The sequence below is a fragment of the Amphiura filiformis genome, chromosome 14, assembly GCF_039555335.1.
Source record: "Amphiura filiformis chromosome 14, Afil_fr2py, whole genome shotgun sequence".
NCBI classification, from domain to species: domain Eukaryota; kingdom Metazoa; phylum Echinodermata; class Ophiuroidea; order Amphilepidida; family Amphiuridae; genus Amphiura; species Amphiura filiformis.
The window spans coordinates 9,974,781-9,994,026 of NC_092641.1; the positions used below are offsets into that span (position 1 = coordinate 9,974,781).

The following is a 19,246-nucleotide window of genomic DNA, read 5'->3' on the forward strand; positions in this document are numbered from 1 at the left end:
AGTGAACTTGCATGTCACAAAAAAAGAAGGAAATCAAAGATTATTTAGATGAAAAATAAACGTGTGTTTTGAAAAAACAATTTCAGTAAAAAGTTACGAAAAAAAGCATCATACTTAAACTTAATTTTGTATTTGTAATTTAAATAACACAATCGTAAAAATCACAAATATGAAAGATAGAACGGTTTTGTACACAAATGCCACGAAAATGTTGTACAAATTGACGTAAATCATCCGGGAGGTAGACAGTTATCGGCGAAGATGAAATGAGCTTTGAAAATATTCAGGTTTTTAAAAACTTTTTGTTTACTTATATATGCTGTGGCGAACTTAAACGCGTATCACACTGTACACCACTTGCATAGCGCGAGCGTCACGCAAAGTTAACCGCGCGCCGGCGCGGTATTTGTGTTAGGGCGCGTACAACCCGAATGTTGATTGATAGGTGACGCAAAAAATACCACGAGAAAGGCATACAATTCGATAAAATTCGCATTTTCCCATCATTTTTAAAGAACTATTTAGACACTTAATCTAAATAACACATACCTATGAATATACCAAACGAAGCGGAATTATGTGAACTACGTGAAAATGAAGTCAAAAAAGTTCATGATTAGGTAAATCGGAGGGGAAGTAGACGAATGTCGCCTAAGGTTTTCAATTTTGAAAAATTGAACAAAAAGTTAGTGTCATTTAAATGATCAAAAACAACAAAAATAAAGCAAACTTGGTCTCGTTTTTTGTGACAGAATTAAATGTACATGCCTCCTTAGCAATTTGGAAGCAATTTTGAAATGTTTTTCAGAAAACCTTATCTTTCAGGTCAGCCAGTGCTGAGCGTGTTTTTGTCTAAATTATTGTACACGGATTGCGAGCGAGAAACCATGAGATTCTTCGAGATCCTCATTTCACAACTAGCCGATTCAGCTCATTAGCGACCGTGCTCACGACTGACTGTATAACTCAAATTCATGATTACCAACTTTGTTTTGATACTGGATCAGATTGCGTCATATATTCTTTGTTCATTAAATAACACACAAACATGGTGTAGTTTTTTAGGTTCTAGGTTGTGGGTCACGAAGTAACACTCACGTAACAACACAGGGGACATAAATGTGTTGTAGGGATATGTGTATCAAGCGCAGATCATTGGGAGAGGACAATGAAAAACATTAGTCTCTTAATTTAGATTATTTAATTTCTCAGATATGTATCACTTTATAGATGTATTCTTGGTTGAATAAAATCTTCTTGCAGTTATGTACTCTATGAATTATCTACTCTTTAAGGTACTGTAGGACAATACGTCATAATACTGGGTGTAACAAACTTATTTTTAATTTGTAGATGTCAAACTCAAAGAGGTATATTATAATATCCTCCCTCCCACAAGTTCATCTGAGTTGGTAGATTCCATATCTAATTAATAATACTTAACCTTAGTCATCATCGCTGGCAACACACGTTCGAGATTATTTTGTTTTTATAGTGGCCTTTTGGATACTTCAATATACATAAGAGACTAAGAGTAAACAACCATCACTCGACCGTGACATGTACAATCATGTTTTGGGGCCAAGTGTCCAAAAGGTCACTGACCTTGAAATTCGCTTGCCAGTCCTTTGATGATAAACGGGTTTAAATAATTAATCACTTCCCACAGTTGTTGCAATTTAAAGGCTCATTCAATGATTTGCTCATCCGGACGATCGTAAAAGTCATCAAAAATTCAAAAATACCAAATGACAATGTGAATGACTTATCCTTCACTTTTAAGCAATTTATTTAAAAAAATTACCGTTGCGCTGGGATCACTGAATGGGACTTTAATTCTCGTGTAATTAGGTTGTTATTGAGAGGTGTTTTTATCAAAGCATGTTTGCCATAAATAGCGCCACTACGAGGTAAGATAAAAAAATCTGCTCCAGTGGCATAGATTGTTGACGAAATCCAAATTTGCTTTATTACCATGTGTTTAAACTTTAAAGGGATATCGTTTATTTTTCTTTCAGCCCCGCTGTCCAAAGCTATCATTGATGAAGGTGGAACATCAATTGTTCGAGAATGCCAGCAATTGGGTGCGTAAAGTAATGATTTCGGAATGGAAACAGTCTCCTACATTTTTAGATCGTACAATGTTTTTTATCGGAGTGACATTTTGTATGTTTTGAGTCCGTTTTTTCTACTGAATGTTTATGTATAGCAGTTTTCCTTTTTCTTTTCGTTTCTTTTCTTTTTTCTTTCTTTGCTTCTTTTATCAGAGGAATAATACGCGACTAATGCTGCTATTTTTATCCTTGCTAAATGATAATTGTAACTTTACGCGCGTTAAATTATCAAAATCTGAATAGCAAATTTGCAGTCTGTACAAGAAAACTTTTAAAATGGACTGCAAATATAGACCGTTTTTACTTTTTTTCTTTAAAGGTCCTGGTTATCTTTTAAATGAGGGAGTTGCGATGACGTCGGCCGGAAGGTTCCGTCACACCCAGAAAATCGCACATCTTTTGATTAATCGTGAACATGACAGTATCACGAAATTGAAAGACCGAATGGAAAAGGCGCTGAAGAAAGCTGAAGAGAATCGGATGAAAACGATTGCTGTACCAGCCGCAGGAACTGGTATGATTTTTCATAAAAAGAAACTGAATCATGTCTTTTTAAACCTTTTGGAAGGCACTTGCTTCCTTTAGAAGTGCATGGATGCCGTAGGACAGGGAAGTAGCCCTGTATATCATATTCTCTGAAAGGCAAACTGAAGTCAGGGTTACTCTAAAAGCAGAGCCCAGCCTCCTGCGACTCAAAATGTCTAAAATGACTCCATATTGTGAGTCACCTGACTCCCGTGAAGAGTCATAATTTGGTACAATTTCGTGACTCCTTACATGGAGGTAGCACCCATAATTTGTTGACTTCGCTGAAGACTCACTGATGACTCTAAACAGGAGTCATTTGAATCCCAATATAAAGGCATTAGACATAGAGTCCCGCAGTGGCTGGACTCTGCTTCTAGAGTAAACCAGATTACATTTATAGAATCACCCAGTGAGACGAACACAAATTTAAGGTTACTATTATTAGCTTTACCTCACCATCAGATCAGGTTAAAATTCTCCTCGGGAATCCAGCTCAAGAACAAGTAAGCCTATACAGAATGAAAATACCACATCACACTGTCTAAATACCCATTCATGATATACCATGCGAATGAGCAGCATGTTGAAAAGCAGCAAACAATGCAAATACAGCAATACATTGTGTACCGCGTCGATGACTCTGAATGTAGAGTCAGTTGACTCCACGGGTAGAGTCAATTGACTCTACCCGTGTAGATAGAGAAAGTCAGTCCCCACTCCTTTTAAGACTCAGTGTTAAATAACTGCCACGCCGTGCACGACTCAGCAGTTCGAGGCAATTGACTCCACGGGTAGAGTCAACTGATTCTCTTGTGACAGTCAGGCGACTCCTTAAGCGAGTCAGTGCTAGTTGACTCCACATTGAGAGTCACGTGACATGATCGTTTATATTGGACGAGTTTTTTTTAATACGAACTTTGGGACTTGGTGTTATCGTTGCCATACACAGACCATTGACATTTATAATGCCGGAACAATTGTGATATTTGATATCATTCTGTGCAAGCCTCGAAAGCAGGCACCCAGGAGCCATTTACCCAATGGTCATAACATTTTGACTCCTGGTCCACACCAAAATCATGTGAACCAGGCTCTAAAAGGTAACCAGTATTAAGCTATACGCTTTTGATATTGATGTTTTAATACACAGGGAATCCAAAGTGGCAACACCCGCAGGTTGCAGAAGCTATGTTTAAAGCGATCGGTTCATTTGCTGCATCTAATCCGCAACATCTGCTGCTGGTGAAGATCATCATCTATAACCGCTCATTACTTCATCATTACAAGTTTGCCATGCAGTCCGAGGAAGGAAAATGCCATGATGTGAACCGTATGGATCAAATGCGCCGTTTTGGTAAGTCGCAGGAATTGATGTTAAAACAAAATGCATTTTCCAATTATGTATGTATGTATGGCATGTTACATACATAACTGGAAAATGGGATTGATTTGTGGAGTTTCCCTTTTCTTCTCTTCTGCATATTAAAATGATTTTTGTACTTATATGCTTATGACAATATATCCTTTAAATACATGGCAAAAGCAATGGAACATACGGTATTATGTTTCAGGGGAGCATAATATCAATGTCCTCTCCCAATGATCTGCGCGAGCACACCAGTAAATAGCTTCCATTGGCTTTCTGTACAAACAGGGTCCAGGAAAACGTAATTTTCTTGACTCTAGAGCAACTCAGTTCTTCAAAACTTACCAAAAGGTCAGATGAAGTCATCTATTGTAGAAATTATATACGGAGTCCAGCATTTTTTCCAGAAAAATGCCCACTAGATGGTGTTTCTGAAATGTAACACATTTTGAAAGTTTAGCCAAATTGTAATAAAAAGTCAGATCCTGCTCATTTTTCACAGACAATCTATTTCCCAGGCCTAAATGAGGATTAAATATGAATCAGGGCCTAATAGTTGGGTTTTAAGCCTTTTCTAATGGATTTATTTCAGTCTTATTGCGCGTTTCCTCGTTTGAAACACTGTTTTCTCCCAGGGTGTAGGAGACTTGTATTTACTGGTGTGAACTCTGATATACACATCTCCATAATACCTTTCTCGCCTGTGTTGTGGGTGTTGCTCATCCCTCCGGCCGTCTTACTGCAAAAAAAATTGCGCAGCCGAAACTTATATGAAGACTGCACAAAAAGTAACGAAGCTGTTATATAATACGCATATAGCGTCAGAAGTAATAATATTTGTTCACAATATTTCAACATAGAAAGAAGGATGATTTATTTACGCGCATTTTGATACCCTATTTGTCCAATTTGTCCAACAGTGTTTTAAAAGAGAAATACCTGAATTTAAAAGTTTCAGCTATTTGTATTGATTTGAAGTCAGCGCGAAGATAATGGAGGGTTTTACGTGCCACAATACTTGTGTAATAACCAATGATCGCTGTAAACTGCAACTTTTAAATTCGGGTATTTTTCTTCAAAGGCACAACTGTGTTGTTAACACTGAACAGCATTTGACAAATGGGGTATCAAAATTCGCGTACATAAATCATCCTTCTTTCTGTGCCGAAATATTGTGGAAACAATTATTAGTTCTGAAGCTAGATATATATTGTATTCCATAAAAAAGGGGATGCTAGAATCCCGAAATGTCCTTTAAATAATGCGTTTCGCAATGAATGGTATTCACAAATGTGAGGAATTATTTTTCTGTAAAATATATATAGGAAAGAAAATGAAGAAGAACATACTATCAGGCGCGGACGAAGCAGAAGAAGCCATAGAACAACCAGACACAGTTATCTTTCATATTCTTGCTGGCAGCAACATCGCACTTGATGCTACCGTGGAAGCGATTAAAGTCTTTATCGGTTCGGAGTTCCAAAAAGAGGTTAACCTTTGCTTTATTAGTTTGTCATGCGTGTGTGCCATAATATTTAAGAAATCTTTGCAAGAAAAGAGTCATAATTTTATTTTGTAACTTTTGCAATGAAGTACATTAACCAGATAAATCCATTCGGGGAGCGAGCAAGATTTGGGTTAGGTATCGCAAGATCGTATCTGCATTTTGGAGAAACTCAGATATTGGCACCCAAACAGTCCTGAAACACGTATTCCACATACCGTCACCCTCATAACCAAAGTGCCTAAGTCATTATTAAATGTTTCTCATTTGCAATTTTGAGAAACATCAGTTAATGAAGTTAATGAAGAATGCGGCTGGAAATTGTTATTAATTATGGGTTTATTACTCAGAAAATCAAAATTGCAAATGAGAAACATGTAATAATGAATTGGTTATGAGGGTGACGAATGTAAAACTTTAGCGAAATTGCAAAGATGCGAACATTTCATTTTCTTTTTATAGCCACATTATGTAATTTCTGCATGTTTGGTCGTATCTCAAATTGCAAACTAGCAGTGTCACTGAACACTCAAATGATCTACATTTCTAGGTATTTGACATATATATAGAATAACCACATTTTCATTTAATCAAAATGACAGGAAATGCCTTATGACAAAAGGTGTGGTCCTTTGACTTCTGACAGGCAGAGACGCATTAATGCTGTGGCAAGAAAACATCAGGTAAATACCCAGGCTCATCGCATGCAATGAAAACGTGATGTAAATAAATGTCTCTAAAACCCTAAATCTTTATGTTATCTTCCACACACACATGTGTATGCCCGAAATACTATTAGTTACTTAAATTAGTGTTTCAGTTTTGGGTGATAATTATGATGATGAAGATGATGATGATATAATAAAATTATTATAATATTTTCGGTTTTCTTAGACGTCAGTCGAATGTCTTACAGAAGAAAATAGGAAATCCAGTCGTCTTATCATTCGTGGAAAGAAAACAAACGTCAACGAGACCAAGATAGGTATACTGGGTCTTCTTAACCAGTTTCATTTTGAGGAGAAGGATCGGATCGAAAAGGAATCTCTAACACAAAAGATTCAATGGAGATTCCAGGACGAATGGGGCCAATTTCATGCATATGATGCTGATGTTAATCACGTGATCGAGACGGCTTATCAAAGGAAGAAATCTTGCGTTGAGTTGGATTTAGAGGGAGGTAAAGTGAGGATTGATTTTACATCAATGGAAGAAACATCTGTGTCCAGCTTTCGACAGGGGTCAAAGGTTTATAGAGCTGATTTAATGAAAGGTAAGGCCTACCCCCACCCACCCAAAAAATGCCTAAACGCTTGCGAAATTTTGAAATCCGGTCAAAATTCAGTCAAAATTTAGTTGAAGATGCTTGAAACTTTCAAAACCTACGTTTTTATACACTACGGTAATTCAAATTGTTAATCACACAAGTTTTCCAATCAAATGCTTATAACATGATATTCACCTATGTTAATATTTGTAAATGGTGACACATTACATTAAATGGCCACTTTCTCGGTTTTTATTATTAATATATTAATAAAGACATTATTTTCAATAACACGATAATTAGAATCTTATGCGAATTAATTGAGTCTTATTCATACAAAAATGTTTTTTTCTCGCCGTGTACCACCTTTTTAGATGGAACAATAATTTATATTTCACCTCGTGCCTATAATTGTTTTGCAACAGTCATACTCATTATTGTTAATGTTTGATATAGTGTGTGTTTTTTGCTTAATGTATTGATAGGGGTATAATGGAGCATACTGACAAATGCAACCCGTTTTATTCATTCGTGACTCGTTTACTGTGTTAAAACATAACGGGATTTTCAGTCTTTGGCTTGTTTTTATTATCGTTTATTGACATTGCAGAGGCGGTCGACCGCCTACCAACACATTGGGATCCAAGTCAAGCAAACAACGCACTTGTTGAGATTAGAGGAGGCGACGAGTATGACAAAGTTCACGAAAGTTTCTACAGTAGTCTCGGCACGACTCCATCGAGAGGTTTACCGGGAGCTTTGGTCTTAAGTGCCGCGTTCATGTTGGGTCGTCGACGTGGAGGATCAGGAAGATTTGCAATTAAAAAGGTGAATTTTATATTTAAACTATATTTCTGTACAAAAATCTGCCAATTCATGGTCACGGTCACGGGCCAAAGAGGTAGGCATTTCAAGTACATTGTGAAGCACATAAAACGAGGGTACTCTGCAGGTGCAGTCAATTTTGAGTTAAGTATTTCTTAACTGTAAACATTGTTCATGTTAGTTTTTACTGTCAGATATGTCCCTTATTAGGCAAACAAATAAAATCGCTGTTTAATTCCAGCGTATTATGTCGCCAAAGTGTGTACCTCTGTCAATTGTAACTGAGTTTGGTTCTTTTGATGTGTTTTGACCTTCTTACATGCCGTGCACGTACAGTGATATATGAGCATCACGTATGCGTTCTAATATCCCGATCGTAATGATTAATCGTACTTTGATGATTTCTTAAAAATCGCAGCACCAAAAGCCTCGATATTTTCAGGGTGGCCCGGTGTGTAAATATACTAAATTACAGTAGGATCGTGTAAAAATCAGAATATGAAAATCATTGAGGGCGTCCTCCTCAGCAAAATGGCTGTGTATTTCCTTAAGGAAATACCAGCGCTACCAGCAACCGCACAACCAGCCGTGAGGAACAAAAGACCTGATATTTAGAATTTTGTGCCGATTTAACAGAGTGGAAAGACCATCCAAAACGAGCTGATTTAACAACAGATGTTCATCCCCCGATTTTATTTTACCGATTCTTTGTGCAGATTCAGCGAATACAGAATATTCAGTTGTGGAAGCAGTACATGGCAAAGAAGGATACCATGAATCAAGCTCATCGCTCAGGTCAACAGCTAGAAAGAGATTTGTTTCATGGGACGTCCTCTGATGCCCTGAAGCACATCAATAGTACTGGATTTAACCGCAGCTTCCATGGGAAAAACGGTAGGTTCATGGGTGACAAAAGTAGAGAACTTTGAGTAGTAAATGGAGAACCTTTAGTAGTAGAAAATGTAGGTAGTGGAACATCGCCTTTTAAACTATGCAGGTACATTATGTTCTCATTTTCTTTCGTGAGAAGCCATATAGCTTCTAACTATCATAACCGGAAAAACTAAAAACAGAGTATGCGCACATGCTTGCTATGACGATATGAGCTGACGGGCTAGCACTCCGTGCCCAGTCTTGCCCTCGTGCTTCGCGCTCGCCAAAGGCTTAATTTATACCGGTTCTCGCTATTCAAATTTGGTTGATCTTGCATCTTCACTCTTTCTTCACTAAATGTACAGTATCTGATGTAGCTTATAAACAGTTCCTTCGTTTTTTATTTACAGGAATAGCCTATGGACGTGGAACGTATTTTGCCCGTGAAGCTACATATTCTGCACGTTTTGGCCCACGTGATCAACATGGCAACAGGTATATGTACAGATGCAAAGTACTCACCGGAGACTTCACGAAAGGGGAGGAATCAATGATAGTACCCCCTCCGAATAATGATAGTGTTGTAGACAATCCCCAAAACCCGGGTATATTTGTCGTATTTTATGACGCTCAAGCATACCCCGAGTATCTCATAACCTACCACGATGTATAGGCATAGGCTAAGTACCAGATAATCGCACAAGGAAAAAAGGTTAAACCAGGAAGCGAGATGCAGGCTTTACCTAGTGGCGGTGTCCCGGGTGGGGGATCTCCCAGTTAGAGATCTTGTCACCCAAGTTCCCCAAATAAAAACAAACAAATAACAAAATTTAAAATTTACATTTTTGCGGAGATTTCATGATTTTTGAGCCCCCTGAATGCCGCCCGACAAGAATATTTTTGGTCTCGTCACTGGCTTTACCATTTAATTTTTAGTTTAAAATCAGTTATATATAATAATGATCAAATCAGTTGCGAAGCATGTTAGATATTTAAAAAATATTTAGAAAAGCTAATTATGTAAACATATTTTTCAGTATGTATTATTGATTTCATATAGTCTTGTAAAAAACGAGAACAAATATATAAAAAGTTCTATCCGGATAAAAGTATTATCCGTCTGATGATCGGTATACCCAATGATCGTAAGTGAGGGTATGCTGTGAAACTAGTAGTAACGGTTGCCTTTTCCAGAGGTCTATACTTTGAATTTGTTTTCTACGCTCACCTGTAATGGGTTTGAGCACTTTTAATTCCAAAGTTAGTCACCTGAAAAATAATACTTGTTATAAAAAGTTCTACAGCATTTTTCTGCACGAGTTAAAGAAAAACGAATTAAAGCACCGTGTACATTAGTTTCATTCAAGTGTTTGATTTAATAGTTTTTGTAATTTGCAATTCCATTGAATGTGCTTTGCAGTTTACGTAAGACATGATCAAGCCTCTTGTGTGTCCTATTGAGAATTATAAAGCATTTGGACGATATTTCCGCAATCGTGTCCTTCTTGATGTTGATTGCCTAATTTAGTCAAAGATTTGTAGAGACCCACTCCAAACAATAACCCGGCGTTTTATTCGCGGATGCACACCTTCACGTAACCTGCAAAACCTTGTGCTAGTGTATTAAGCCCCCCAAAAAATCCAGTGATTATTTTCCAGTGATTATTACTTTTTGTAAATTAAAATTTCGGAGCGATTGCCGAATAGGGTGCAACTCTACAGTCTTATTACAAGACTGCCCTACCCCCACCCTAACCCCTAACCCTAAACTCCGTAAACGAGGACTGGACTCAAGTCTTCTTGAAAGAAATGCAGGGCCTCATGCTGGTGATACATACATGACCGTATATGCTAACCGATAGACTGTGATGATAGTCCTACTTCCAAAACAATAGGTACTGACAGAATGATTGACAGTTGTTTTGGACCATGGTGCTATATTCAGCATGATCAGGTGCATAGGATTACGACAACCATGCGCGTACGCAGGAATTTCTCAAGGGGGGTGTGATGATTAAAAAAAATAACCGAAATAAAGAAAAGACTGCATAGCGGTCATCCCGTCGCGCTTGCGCGACGCAGGGGGGTGTCTGAAACTTTTGCAAAATGAAGACCTAATTGAAGCGATTTGGTGAACAATTTTGGCACTATAAGTGTGTAAAATTTTAATTTGAAAAAGCCGAAAATTTGTGAAATAACGGTCCATGAAGCCTTGCGTGAACAAGTTTTCCCTACAGTTGTAGGCCTATTGTGTTAAACACAAATTGGTAAATGTCGAAAGCAGCAGAAGCCAAAATGGCTACTTGTTTATCCACTACACAGGGGGCGTCTGAGGGGGATGTGCCCCCCTGAGAATTAAGAAACTTTTGCAAAATGAAGACCTCATTGAAGCGATTTGGTGAACAATTTTGGCACTATAAGTGTGTAAAATTTTAATTTGAAAAAGCCGAAAATTTGTGAAATAACGGTCCATGAAGCCTTGCGTGAACAAGTTTTCCCTACAGTTGTAGGCCTATTGTGTTAAACACAAATTGGTAAATGTCGAAAGCAGAAGCCAAAATGGCTACTTGTTTATCCACTACACAGGGGGTGTCTGAGGGGGATGTGCCCCCCTGAGAATTAAGAAACTTTTGCAAAATGAAGACCTCATTGAAGCGATTTGGTGGACCATTTTGGCACTATTAGCATGATTAGTGTGTAAAAATTTAGTTTGAATAAGCCAAAAATTTGTGAAATGACGGTCCATGAAGCCTTTCGTGAACAAGTCTTACTTAAAGTTGTAGGCCTATATATAAATTGTGTTACAAATTGGTAAATGTCGAAAGCAGAAGCCAAAATGGGTACTTGTTTATCCACTACACAGAATGTCCCCCTTCAGAATTAAGAAACTTTGCAAAATGAAGACCTAATTGAGGCGATTTGGCGGACCATTTTTGCACCGTAGTGTGTAAAATTTTAGTTTGAAAAAGTCGAAAATTGGTGAAATAACGGTCCATGAAGCCTTTCGTGAACAAGAGTTTTCCCTCCTGCAGAAGTTGGAAAATTTTGCAAAATGAAGGTCCGATTGAAGCCATTTGGTGCATAATTTTTACACTATTTACATCATTGCTTCAAACAGAAAAAAGGGCACGAACTCAATTTGCACAATTAAAACCTTTACGTACGTACGTTGCCGGGGTAGGGGTGTGACGATATGGATGGAGAGGTGTTGGTGTTAACATGTAGGCCCTATATTCATGTCAATTAACAATTAAATGGGGGTGTGTGTGGGAGGGGTGTTAACATTAATCGACATATTTACGTACGTTGCCGGTCAGTCTATACCGGGTAAAAAAAAAAAAAAAATTTGAGTGGGGTAGTTAAGACATCTATAGGCCTATGATAATTTGATATTATGCCCCCTATGCCATGCTCATCTCCCTCTTCTCCTCTCCTATTCCCCCTCTCTTCCCCCTCTCCCTCTCTTTCTCTCTCTCTCTCTCTTTAAACCCGCATTAAAACCAACATCCATGGACATACCAGCGCGACCTTGATTGACAACATTTTCACCAATGACATTTTATCCCAAATCAACTCCGGTATTATTGTCACCGACCTTTCAGACCATTTCCCTATTTTCCTCACCCAACAAAAAACATGTAGGCCTAACGCAGTACCACGCACACCTGTAATAAAGAAAACACGGCATATGAAACCTAACAATATCAAAGGTCTAAACAACGCATTGTCCCTTGTTGATTGGTATCAGTTAACCAACATACTAGATCCAGACGAGGCCTACAACAGATTTAATTCTAAATTATCTACACTTCTGAACATACATTGTCCAATTAAAACTAATATAATATCTAAACGTAACTCACCCAAAAAACCTTGGGTAACTAAAGGACTAATTAAATCGCTCCAAACAAAAGATAAGTTATATAAAGCTTACATTCTAAACCCATCAAATGATAATAAACTAAAATATAAAAACTATCGTAACCATCTAAACCTTCTACTTCGTCTTAGTAAAAAATTACACATCACCTCAAAAATCGAAAACAATAAACACAATACTAAAGAAATGTGGAAAACTTTAAATAATTTACTTAAAAAAAAAAAAAAAAACTAAATTCCCTGATTTCTTTAACAATAATGAAGGTCAACGAATAACTGATAATCAAACTATTGCTGAACACTTTAATAATTTTTTTTTTTTTTTTTGCATCAACCTTGCTAGTAAGATATCTGATCCACCTACTGACTTTAAACCTCCCCTGTCGTCTTATTCAAACCCCAATTCACTTTTTATGCATCCTACATCTCCAGAAGAACTTGTTAAATTAACATCTGATTTAAAAATAGCAACAGTAGTGGAACTGATGACATAAGTAATAATCTTCTAAAACAAATAATTCCATCCATTTGTGGTGTCCTCTCCCATATCTTCAATTTATCTATTGCCTCAGGAACTGTCCCTACTGCACTAAAACATGCTAATGTAACACCCATTTTAAAGCAGATAATAAACATGATGTCACCAACTATAGGCCTATATCAATCCTTCCATCTATCTCCAAACTCCTTGAAAAAATTGTCTATGCACGGATCTTTAACTTCATTGAGCATCATAACATTCTAACTCCCCATCAGTTTGGCTTTAGGCCTAAGAGATCCACATACATGGCTATTAACGAACTTTATTGTAAAATAACGGACAACCTGGACAACAAACTTCACACAATTGGCATATTCCTAGATCTTAGCAAGGCCTTTGACACCATAAACCATGACATTCTTCTTGACAAACTCAATAAATATGGTATCAGAGGTCTTGCTAATGATTGGGTTAAGAGCTACCTATCTGGAAGACAACAACAGGTTTCCTTTAATAATGCCCTCTCTACTCCTGCAGATATCAATTGCGGAGTTCCTCAAGGATCGATTCTAGGACCGTTATTATTTCTTTTATATATTAATGATCTCCCACTTTGTTCTAAAGAACCCCATTTTATTTTGTTTGCCGATGACACGAATATCCTTTTCTCACATCAAAACCCTAAGACACTAGAAATAATAGTTAATAATGAACTTAATCATATTTCAAATTGGTTTAAACTAAATAAATTATCATTAAACATTAAAAAACTAATTATATTATTTTCAAAAATAAACATAATAACAAACCTGATATTGAAATTGATATTAAAATTAATAATACACCCATCCAAAAGTTCAGACCACCAAATTCCTTGGAATACTCATTGATCATAATTTGTCATGGACCTCTCACACTAAACATGTTTCTAAAATTATTTCTAAATACAATGGAGTTATTAGAAAGGTCAGACCCTTCTTGCCTCAAGAGTCTCTTCTAACTCTGTACAATTCCCTTGTATTGCCATATTTGTCATATGGTGCAATGATTTGGGCTGATCCCAATAATTCCAATATTGAACCACTCTTTCGATTGCAGAAAAGGGTAATTCGCACATGTACTAATTCTATTTGGCTAGCCCACACAGACCCACTCTTCGCATCCTTAAAAACCCTTAAAATTCATGATATTTATAAAATCCAACTTTCTTCATTTATGTTTCAATTTCACCATGACCTTTTACCTACTGACCTCATTGAAAACAATTTTTTAAAGTTCAAACACTGTCCCACCATTATGACACTAGACACGCTCACGACCCATTTATTGAACCGTCCAATACTGTTCTGGCAAGCAATACATCCTGTTCACAAGGTCCGTTGGTTTGGAACAGTCTTACTTCAAACATAAAAAATTCCCGTTCTTTAGCCTCATTTAAATATTGTTTTAAAAAAACCCTCATCGGTTGTTATAGCCATGCTACTACCCCGTAATGTGTGCTCATAATCATTCAGCTGTCCCTATTCTGACCCTATTACAGTTACGCTCAATTATCCTTATTACCTAGCTGGGGGGTTTACACCCCCCAGCTAGGTATTGTAATCGTTCGGGTTCTTCCGCTGGCAACAAACCACTGTAATCTTCCCGTTTTCTTCCGCTGGCAACTAAGTGAAAATGCACATGTTTTTTTTTGTTACCCTTTGAGTATGAAACCCTGACTTGATGCTATGTAAGAATTATTTGACTAGTGAAGATATGGTTTGTCTGTTTGAATCATTGTTTTTCTAAAGGAATGAATGTGTTTGTTAGTTTGTTACTGTAATTTGTTATTTAACCTAAGGCACTTAATTAGTTGAAAAGGTAATTAATGACCTGTTGTTTCTGCAAGCCCAGGGAATATATGTGTGGGAGGATTGATGGCTAATATGATTTTGGATGTAGTTAGTTGGAATTGAAAGGTTGTTGCAGAAAACTTGGATAATAGTGACAGTAGTTTGTGTAGGAAGCAATAGTTGAAATAATGGCATATGGGCACATGAACAAAGTGAATAACTTTAGGTGATTGCAAAGCCAAAGGTTTTCTTTAAGGTTGAATGTCAATGCAGTGGAAATAAGCAGTAATGGCATATTTATATAGGTTTTTTAATAGAAATTTGATTTTTGATATGAACCATGCAGGTGTGTTAAAGGCACTCCTTAACAGTAATTGTAGTATAAATTTATGGGTTTAATATTATGTTTACTATTAAAAGTACTAGTATTAGGCTCTGGCTTATCTTTTGATTTTGATTTTGCACCCGTATTTTACAGACTTTGGTGGTATGTTTGGAAACAGGGGATTAATGAGCCAGGCTTTAAAATGTTTAGCATTTATTTCTGTATGGTTATGTCCGACCTCTTTCTTTGTATTAATGAAAGTGTTCTCTGGCCTCTTTCTTTGTAATGAATGTGTTTTTGGCTTGATTAGTAATTCCAATGTTAGTACTGGTATATGAAACTATCAGATGTGTTTCCTTTGCAGTAGGAACTTTAATTCTTTCAGTGCCATTATCATGGCATATTTACAGGCTCTATGTTTTGCTTAAGTAAATGATTGTTGGGGATTTTCTTGTCTTCTGATGTTAGGGTTTTTTGTTTTATACTTATATCTTAGAGTATGTATCTTATTTTGTTTGATTAAAACATCTTGCATTAATATATATTTGAATCCCAGTTCCTATTAAATTTGTGTGGTTTAAAACATTAGCAATTGGTGTTCTTGTATTTTACAGGGAAATTAAACATGGTTTAAGATTATGCGCAACACAAAAATAGCTTGCAAATGGAATAGACCTACATGAATGCGGGACATGAATTCATTTGTTTTCCCTACCTTTTTTTGTTTGTTTATGAAGTTGGGGAAAATAGTATAAAAGCCTTTAAAAGTCTAGTAATTGGTAACTGTAAAAGAAGTACCTTCATGATACCTCCGAGTCCACTGGGTATTATACTGTGCGTGCGCGGCAGCACTATTGTGGTGCCACATTACATTTGATGTAGTATATATGTCATGGACTGTAACATTTGAGCTGTTTAAGGGGTCAATGGGTCAGGGTATACAAGTAATATTGTAAATAATTTTTATTGCACAACCTTATGCCCTACAACAAGTTAAAACTGCATTTCTAAAAGGTTTCAGTGTTAGATGAATTGGTCACTGCATCGTGGTATGATAAAATTCCTTCTATAATCTGTGGATAAATGTTTATAATCTGTGAGTTAATGGATCATGGTTATCACCCATTTGCTGTTTTCTGTAATCATGGTGATCTTGAATGAGAAATACTAGCTAGTACTAACAAGGTAAGACTGATCATAGTTTAATTAATTTAATTCTATAGTGATAGTTACAGGACTATTCATGGGTATTGGAATAATTCTGGTAGACCCTGCGCACAAGTATAACCCTAACCCTAAGCAACCCCAATTATAACCCTAACCCTAATCCTCACCGTTTATAAACCTAACCCTAATCCTAACCCTAATTTAAATTTAAATTATAAGGGGCTGTCAGTTTCTTGGTAAGGGGGGTCATGAATATACTGGGGAGTGGGGGTCATAGAATTTTAGACCAATTATAGGGGGTTATAATTTTTCAACACCCAAAATAGGGGGGTATAGAATTCTGGTAGACCCTGCGCACAAGTATAACCCTAACCCTAAGCAACCCCAATTATAACCCTAACCCTAATCCTCACCGTTTATAAACCTAACCCTAATCCTAACCCTAATTTAAATTTAAATTATAAGGGGCTGTCATTTTTCTTTGGAAGGGGGTCATGAATATACTGGGGAGTGGGGGTCATAGAATTTTTAGACCAATTATAGGGGGTTATAATTTTTCAACACCCAAAATAGGGGGTATAGAATTATTAAGGGCTGGTGACTCAAACTTTTCGCGCGCTGTGCATGTATTCTTGCACACAATCTTTCATTATATAATGCAGATATTTTGCGCATATAGCGCGCCTTCCTTACACACACAATTAAATTTTAACGCACTCCACACACTTTCTTTGCTCTAAAGTTTTGATGCGCTCCTCGCCTTTGTTCCGGCAATGAATAATTTGTCTTGAGTCTGTGTAGGTGGAAGTGGGTGGGGGGTCATAAAAATTTCGACCCAACATAGGGGGGGTCTAAAAAAATTGTGCCCGCAATAGGAGGGTCATAAAATTTTTACTCCGGTCACCGATCCCCCCCCCACCCGACGAAGAAAATGACATCCCTCTAACCAAACCCTAAAACACAGGGTGCACAGGGTAAACCAGAATTATACCTGGGTAATAATAATAATTCCTATTCATGTTTTAGTCCAAGACACAATCCCAGCAAACACAAAATGTTTTCGACATCATTCACAAAAGGTTATAAAAGGTTGTCAGAAAACGTTTAAATGTCGGGTTATATAAAGGGTATATTAAGGTTATAAAACGTTTTCATAACCTTAAAAAACATTTTATGATATTCTACTGCTCAGCAAACAAAAATGTTTTACAACAAACATTTAAATGTCGGGTTATATAAAGGGTATAAAAACATTTTAATAACATTCCAAAAACATTCTTGAAAACTTGATACAAAACATTCTAAACAGAATGTTATTTTGGGGTTGAAAAAATATTTTGCGAAAAATGTTTGCCCAAAATATTTTCAAAAACGTTTTAAAAACATTTTCATGACCTTTATATAACCCGACATTTAAATGTTATTGAAAGGTTTTGAAAAAAACATTTGAAGAACATTTTTGTGTTTCCTGGGTTCAAATATTTTAACAAAATGTTATTTTAGTATTGACACAATATATGGCAAAAATGTTTGCAAAAATAGTTTACAATAACATTTTTGAAAACATTTAAAAAATATTGTTGTAGTGTGTTTTCTTACAAAACGTTTTAAAACGTTATCATGACCTTTATATAACCCGACATTTTAATGTTATTAAAACGTTTTTACCTAAACCAAAAGCCAAAATATAACTTATTTAAAACGTTTTTAAAACGTTTTGTGTTTGCTGGGATGTTTATCATCACCGTTCAACATCTTTATTACCACTCCCGTTTACTAACTGCTCCTGTTTACTCTACTACATTGTAGCTCCCGCTAGTTTTGAATAAAATAAACACACTATCTGTGGTCATCTTGTGACTCCCTACATTTTGGTCATCAAAAGTATTATGCCCCCCGTATTTTTCTTTCCGAAAATTTATGACCCCTGTATATTTGGGATCCTCCTTCCAAAGAAAATAATAGCCCCTAAGGGGGTATTTATGGGGCTCAAACTCAGTGACAACAAACCTCACAACCAGGGGACATTTTGCAGGGGTCATGTCAAATCTTAGAATTGCTGCATTTTCTGGCAATATGTAGGGGGTACGGAGCTCAAACTCAGTGACAATAAACTTGATGAGAAGAGTAACATTTTGGAATATTTTGCATGGATCAGGTCAAAGGTCAGCTGGGGTCAAATCTTCGAAATTCAATATCTGGACATCTGTAAGGGTACGGGGCTCAATCTCGGCGACAACCTCATGACCAGGGGAACATGTTGGAACATTTTGCAGGGGGCAGGTCAAAGGTCAGCTGGGGTCAAATCTTCGAATTTCAATATCTGGACATCTGTGAGGGGTATTGGGGCTCAATCTCGGTGACAACCTCATGACCTGGGGAACATATTGGAACATTTTGCACGGGTCAGCTCAAAAGACATCATTCTGGGGCCAAATCTTAGAATTGCGTTATCTGGACATCTGTAAGAGGTACAGAGCTCAAACTCGGTGACAACTCATGACCAGGGGTGAATTATGGAACATCTTGCAGGTGTCTGGTCAAAGGTCATCTGGGTCAAATCTTAGAATTGCATTTTCTGGACATCTGTGAGGAGTACAGGACTCAAAACTCGGTGACAACAAACCTCATCACAGGGGAACATTTTTGGAACATTTTGCAGGGGTCAGATACCTCCACAACACCAACATGCCCCAGCTAGGTTTGTGGTCTATGACCACCATTTGCCTCTAGTTCTTTCTTCTTTCTTCTTCTTCCCTTCTTTGCTTTCTAGTCGGATAACTTGTATTGTATTGTTTTGTTTTGTCCCCTATACCGTCACCAGTTTATACACATGATAAATTATATTTGATTAATTATTGAGGTCCCTGCAGCTCCACGCTATGCGTTTAGCAGGGTCCTCGTCAGTCAATATTATTTTAGCCACATTAATTATTATATTAACTAAGATAAATTATCTGATTTGTAAATTGCCTATATCCACATATATAAACATATTATTATATATTGTATATTAACGTCATGAACAGTAATATTATATATTACATAGATTGTGTATTCAAGTTATATTAACCATCACAAATTA

The 19,246-nt window shown here is 36.8% G+C and overlaps 1 protein-coding gene across 1 annotated transcript in view; it reads left to right on the forward strand.

The window, feature by feature from the left end:
* Window positions 1-10,446, forward strand: part of LOC140169674 (protein mono-ADP-ribosyltransferase PARP14-like) — a 33,157-nt gene extending 22,711 nt beyond the window's left edge. The window contains exons 14-22 of the mRNA XM_072192965.1: window positions 2,019-2,084; window positions 2,434-2,628; window positions 3,793-3,996; window positions 5,334-5,497; window positions 6,115-6,195; window positions 6,407-6,785; window positions 7,390-7,607; window positions 8,321-8,498; window positions 8,888-10,446. Coding sequence (XP_072049066.1) covers window positions 2,019-2,084; window positions 2,434-2,628; window positions 3,793-3,996; window positions 5,334-5,497; window positions 6,115-6,195; window positions 6,407-6,785; window positions 7,390-7,607; window positions 8,321-8,498; window positions 8,888-9,150 — 1,748 coding nt within the window. The 3' untranslated portion in view covers window positions 9,151-10,446. The remainder of the gene's footprint in view (window positions 1-2,018; window positions 2,085-2,433; window positions 2,629-3,792; window positions 3,997-5,333; window positions 5,498-6,114; window positions 6,196-6,406; window positions 6,786-7,389; window positions 7,608-8,320; window positions 8,499-8,887) is intronic.
* Window positions 10,447-19,246: the final 8,800 nt, after the last annotated feature.